General features: G+C 44.2%; 1 protein-coding gene across 1 annotated transcript; it reads right to left on the minus strand.

Moving 5' to 3' along the window:
- Positions 1-4,342: 4,342 nt before the first annotated feature.
- Positions 4,343-6,001, minus strand: LOC105531882 (E3 ubiquitin-protein ligase RING2-like). Its single transcript, XM_011969888.1, is given in 3 exon segments — positions 4,343-4,527; positions 4,827-5,575; positions 5,916-6,001. Coding segments are annotated over 3 exon segments (1,020 nt in total).
- Between the last annotated feature and the right edge of the window lie 385 nt (positions 6,002-6,386).

Below are 6,386 nucleotides of genomic sequence, written 5' to 3' on the forward strand. Positions count from 1 at the left end.
ACTTTGGGAGGCCAAGGCAGGCAGATTACCTGACGTCAGGAGTTCAAGACCAGCTTGGCCAAGATGGTGAAACCTCGCTCTACTAAAAATACAAAAATTAGCCAGGTGTGGTGACGAGTATCTGTAGTCCCAGCTACTTGGGAGACTGAGACAAGAGAGTTGCTTGAACCTGGGAGGTGGAGGTTGCAGTGAGCCGAGATCACGCCACTGCACTCCAGCCTGGGCAACAGAGTGAGACTGTCTAAAACAAAACAAAACAAAACAAAAAACAGTTACTTGATATTAGTAAAATGCAATGAAGACCCTTACTACTACTTACAGGTGAATGATCAAAGGTCATTCCTGAGATTTGAGTCTAACAAATGGGAGGGTTTTGGCTGCCATAATGGAAACAGGGCTGTCCATGAAGAGAGTGGGTCCGGGGTGTAGGAAGCTGACTAGCTCTAGAAAGGTGAGCTTGGGGGTTGGTGGGAGCACAGAAGGGGAAGGACAGAGCAGGCCAGTGCTACTGTGTGGTGGAGGTCAGAGGTCAGGTTGAGGGATCTGAGCTCCAGAGCTATCCCCAGGGGTGGGGTGAGGGGAAGTGAGTTAGTATACAGTGTTCAAGCAGGCTATTTGGGAAAGGATTCAACCACACAGATCCAACCAAACCTTGAGGGTCACCTATATTTGAGGAGAGAGAGCAAAGCTCCTTAAGGAAGCAAAGAAGTCTTGAGAGAGAGGAGGCAGGACAGCATAGAGTCCTGGAGACCAAAGGGGAGAAAATGTCATAAATGGGGTGGGAACACTGTGACCAGACAACCCGGTGAGGTCAGAGGGAAGGGAAACAGGAAAAGACTCCATGGAATGTGTGTCCAAGAGATCCCTGTGACCTCTGAGGTAGCAACTACCCACAGCTCAGCCCATTTGTGCAAGGCTACAAAGCGAATGACAAGGAAGGGATGCACCCGATTCCAATCACTGCTTATGATGGCCAGTGATTAAAGACAGGAAGAAATCCCACAGTGGCTCAAGGGAACAGGAACAAGGTTTCGGAACGCTCAGACTTTGACCCCCCTTGTGGCATTGGGCAATACACTTAAGAGGGTCACCTCACTAGAGGCCTTTCCCTTCCACATGGAGTTACCTGGCGTTGCTGTAATCCAGCACTGCCTGGACAGAGCTTTACACCAACAGGTATCAGAGTCAATTCCAAAGTTCACTCAGTGGCCAGCTTGTGAAAAGAGCAAATAAACCACGGGTGTTTTATCTCAAACGCCATTATCTCTGCAAAAATGACCTCTGGAAATAGCACATAGAACATCCTCCATGCATTTTAGAAAGTGAGTGCATTGGATATAAAGACACTGCAATGGCCAGGCGCTGTGGCTGACACCTGTAATCCCAGCACTTTGGGAGGCTGAGGTGGTTGGATCACCTAAGGTCAGGAGTTCAAGACCAACCTGGCCAACATGGTGAAACCCTCATCTCTACAAAAATACAAAAAATTAACTGGGCATGGTGGCGGGTGTCCTTAATATCAGCTACTCAGGAGGCTGAGAGGGGAAAATTGCTCGAACCTGGGAGGCAGAGGTTGCAGTGAGCCAAGATTACGCCATTTCATTCCAGCCTGGGTGACATAGCAAGACTCCATGTCAAAAAAAAAAAAAAAAGAAAGAAAGAAACAGCTCCCAAGAAGAGGAACAGACTCAGTCAGTTTCCGAAGGTCACTCTTTCATGCTGGGTGCGGTGGCTCATGCCTGCAATCCCAGCACTTTGGGAGGCTGAAGCAGGAAGATCACCTAAGGTCAGGAGGTCGAGACCAGCCTGGCCAACATGGTGAAACCCCGTCTATACTAAAAATACAAAAATTAGCTGGGCGTCGTGGCACGCACCTGTAGTCCCAGCTACTCGGGAGGCTGAGGCAGGAGAATCGCTTGAACCCGGGAGGTGGAGGTTGCAGTGAGCCTAGATCATGCCATTGCACTCCAGCCTGGGCAACAAGAGCAAAACTCTCCCTCAAAAAAAAAAAAAAAATTTGTAGGCCAGGCACAGTGGCTCAAGTCTATAATTCCAGCACTTTGGGAAGGCCATAGCGAGCAGATGGGTTGAGCCCAGGAGTTTAAGACCAGTCTGGGCAACATGGCAAAACTCTCTCTATTAAAAAAAAAAAAAAAAAGCAGTTGTGACTAGATAGCTTTTTCCCAAAGGTGGTTGCCCAGCCTCCTGAGTAGCTGGGACTACAGGTGCCTGGCACTATGATAGCTATTTTACTTATTTATTTATTTATGAGATGGAGGCTTGCTCTGTCACCCAGACTGGAGTGCAGTGGCACAATCTCAGGTCACTGCAACCTCCGCCTCCTGGGTTCAAGCCATTCTCCTGGCTCAGCTGTCCCAGTAGCTAGGATTACAGATGTGCACCACCATGCCCAGCTAATTTTTGTATTATTAGTAGACATGGCATTTCACCATGTTGGCCAGGCTGGTCTTGAACTCCTGACCTCGTGATCCGCCTGCCTCGGCCTCCCAAAGTGCTGGGATTACAGGCATGAGCCACCGCACCCGGCCATGATGGCTATTATTATTATGATTATTGAAATGGAGTCTTGCTCTGTCACCCAGGTTGGAGTGCTGTGGCGCGATCTCGGCTCACTGCAACCTCCACCTCCTGGGTTCAAGTGATTCTCCTACCTAAGCCTCCAGAGTAGCTGGGATTACAGGTGCCTGCCACCACACCCAGCTATTTTTTGTATTTTTAGTAGAGACAGGGTTTCACCATGTTGGCCTGGCTGGTCTCGAACTCCTGACCTTAAGTGATCCACCCGCCTCGGCCTCCCAAAGTGGTGGGATTACAAGAATAAGCCACCATGCCCAGCCTTATTATATTATATTATAATTATGTAAATATTATATTTTAATTATATTAAACGTTAATATTACATTATATGTATATATAAATGTTATCTTTATATATAATATAAATATTATATTGAACAATATGAAATATATATTATGTACTTTATTATTTTATTATAAAATAAAAAATAGCCAGCACGGTGTAGTCCCAGCTACTCAGCAGGCTGAGGCAAGAGGATTGCTTGAGCTCAAAAGTTGGAGGCTGCAATGAGCTACGATCACATGTCACTGCACTGCAGCCCAGGTGAGAGTGAGACCTGTCTGTACAACAACAAAAAATTTATAGTTCCCCTCTATATCAGAGGGGGGTTGCGAACTGGAGGTTTGTTAATGTGTTTACCTACTCTTTATGTTACCATATGTAAAAGGGCTTAGAACAGTGAATGCCTAGTATATGTAAATACTATCAACTCTTATTATTATTCCCCTCCTCTACCTAGTAGAATTCTTTTAGTTTTGCCCCTGGCAATTGCATTCCTAAACAGTATCCCTCAATTGCTGTTCCAACTGAGGCATTCAGAAGGATAGCTTGTTTTTGTGTTTTTGGTAGAAGTGGGGAGAGGGGAGAAGCCTGTTTGGTCTGATACAGGAAATCGCGCCTGAATGCTGCCATCTAATGGTCACATTAAAAAATCAGATGCACCCTAACAAACTAATCCAGGGTTTTCCCTCAGCAAAGAGCATTTTTTTAATACTTGAAGACTATATTTTACTACCAATTTAATTTTTCTTTCTTCAGCAAAATCTGCCACTGAACCAAGTTCTCATGGAACTTAAGATTTTGTTTGATTCTTTCCAGGACCAGAAATTCCAAAATTACGGGGAAAAAGAATGGAAAAAAAAAAAAATAACATTGCATGACAACGGACACTAAGTTCATAAAGAACTTCTTTTTAAAATTAGATATTATGGAAGAAAATACCATGAAAAGAATAATCCTATGAGAATTGTTTTTCAGGCAGTAAATTTGAGCCTTGGGTCTTCATGAAGATACTACAGTTTATATAGAAAACTACAAATATACAAGACTCCGGCGGCGGGTGGGGGGGAGTCAGAATACATAATATTTAACATTCTGTATGACTAAAAATCTTTTGAGGGGAGCAAGAAAAGGACAGCCAACTGAATCTTTAAGAATACAGAAACTATGAAAAATTCCTGGATCAAAGGGTGCTCAAAATGGAACCACACTTTGTGGGGAAAAAAACCACAAGAAACTTTAAATTTTTTTTTTTAAGGAAAAGAAAAAAGTACTGAATAATTGTAGTCCCTTCCAAAAAGGAAATCTTAAGGGGAAAATATTTGAATAGCGTAAACAAGTCTGGCTCAGAAAGAAAACTGAACAACATATCCAAGATCTGTCCATAAAAGTAATGCTAGTACATCTTTAATATTAAATAAATGGGCTATAAAAAAGTTCAGTCTCACAATTGGTTTTTAAAAGCTCATTTGTGCTCCTTTGTATGTGCGTAGTAAAGTTTCATGGGTTTGTTCACTTTCCAGTATTTCTCACTGACCAATTCCAAAGAAAAAGAGCCATTTAATAGAGGGAACTGGCCACTGGCTCTTGCTATATAAATGTTATACTGCTTCTCACTGGCTATATCAAGGTTCATCTGGTTTGATTCACCTTTGCTTTGAAGTTTTTTTGTTTTTTTGAGACGGAGTTTCACTCTTGTTGCCCAGGCTGGAGTGCAATAATGCAATCTCAGCTCACTGCAACCTCCGCCTCCTGGGTTCAAGCGATTCTCCTGCCTCAGCCTCCCAAGTAGCTGGGATTACAGGCGTGCACCACTACGTCAAGCTAATTTTGTATTTTTAGTAGAGACAGGGTTTCTCCATGTTGGTCAAGCTGGTCTTGAACTCCCGACCTCAGGTGATCCACCTGCCTCAGCCTCCCAAAGTGCTGAGATTACAGGCGTGAGCCACCATGCCCAGCCCTGCTTCGAAGTTCTTTAAAAGCTAACCTCACAGCCAGATACTTGGATAAGCGATCTACAGTGGCGTTACCAGAAGTCTTTATGTGTCTTGTCTGTGCACTGTCATCTTTTTCCGTAAGTGTGGGATGAGGCCTAAATACTAATTCAGTTTCACTAGTGCCATCCATTACTGGATCAATTTCCATTGCTGCATTGTTATTATCAAGCTCAAGCCCAGAATCATCAGTTGTTTTGGTCCGTTTGTTACTAGGGCCTGCTTCGTGATTGCTATGTGTGGAGGCATTACTACAGTGTGAAGTGTCACCATTATCTTCTGCTTCACTACCATTTTCAATCTGTTGTTTCTTGCGTCGCTGCAGTCTGTTCATAGCCTGTATCTTCAGTCCTTCCTCAATGCTGTGACTGAGTGCTTGCTGATTATTGTGCTTGCTGATCCTGGCTAATACTCTATCTTGATGAGTTTCATACTTATCATGACTTGGATAAATTTTGCTGATGAGGGCATCAAAGTCTGGGTCTGGCCTTAGTGATCTTTTGGAAACTAGTTTTTTCCGACAGGTAAGACATTCTCTGTTGCCGCTTCTAAGGGCTATGATGATGCAGTCTGCACAGAAAGGATGTAAACACTCCTTTGTAGTCATGGTGTTCTTCAACATTTCCAAACAAATTGGGCACATTAAATCACTGTGTAGACTTCGAGGTGAAACCACAATTTCAGGTTTTCTTTTCTTTTCTTTTCTTTTTTTGCGACAGAGTCTCACTCTGTTGCCCAAGTGGGAGTGCAGTGGCGATCTCTGCTCACTGCAAGCTCCGCCCCGTGGGTTCACGCCATTCTCCTGCCTCAGCGTTCCGAGTAGCTGAGACTATAGGCGCCCGCCACTATGCCCGGCTTATTTTTTGTATATTTAGTAGAGACGTGGTTTCACCGTGTTAGCCAGGATGGTCCTGATCTCCTGACCTCGTGATCCGCTCGCCTCGGCCCCACAAAGTGCTGGGATTACTAAAGGCGTGAGCCACCGCGCCCAGCTGAAACCACAATTTCTAAGCCATGTGTTACTGTCTCCTGTAAGAGAGTCACTGGGGTGTTCATTGTAACTCATATAAACTGAGTTCCCATGTTTTGCTTAATGGTTGAGTTCCGTTTGTTTGCACAGCCTGAGACATTGAGGCTCCTGCCTCAGCCTGGGGCTCCGCTGGCCGAAGCCAGAGCGAGACTCGACTATCAGCCGCCGCGGGCCGACGGCGCCGCCGCACAATATGGCGAGCTGCAAACAGCATTTTAACACAAGCCTCCAGGGTTTCAGGACACCCGCCTCTTTCCCTGCGGATACCAAAATCTGCCCATGTCCAAGTCCCTAATATACTCTGGTGCGTATACTATGGTGTCAAATTTGTATGTCCCAAATACTCTAAATCTCTAGGTTATTTATAATACCTTAATACAATGTAAGTGCTATTTAAATGGTTGTTATACTGTTTTTTATTTGTATAATTTTTATTGTTGTATTCTTGCTTTTTATTTTTATTTTTTCTGAATTTTTTTTTTTTT

Source organism: Mandrillus leucophaeus, unplaced genomic scaffold (genome assembly GCF_000951045.1).
Source record: "Mandrillus leucophaeus isolate KB7577 unplaced genomic scaffold, Mleu.le_1.0 Scaffold92, whole genome shotgun sequence".
Lineage (NCBI taxonomy): Eukaryota > Metazoa > Chordata > Mammalia > Primates > Cercopithecidae > Mandrillus > Mandrillus leucophaeus.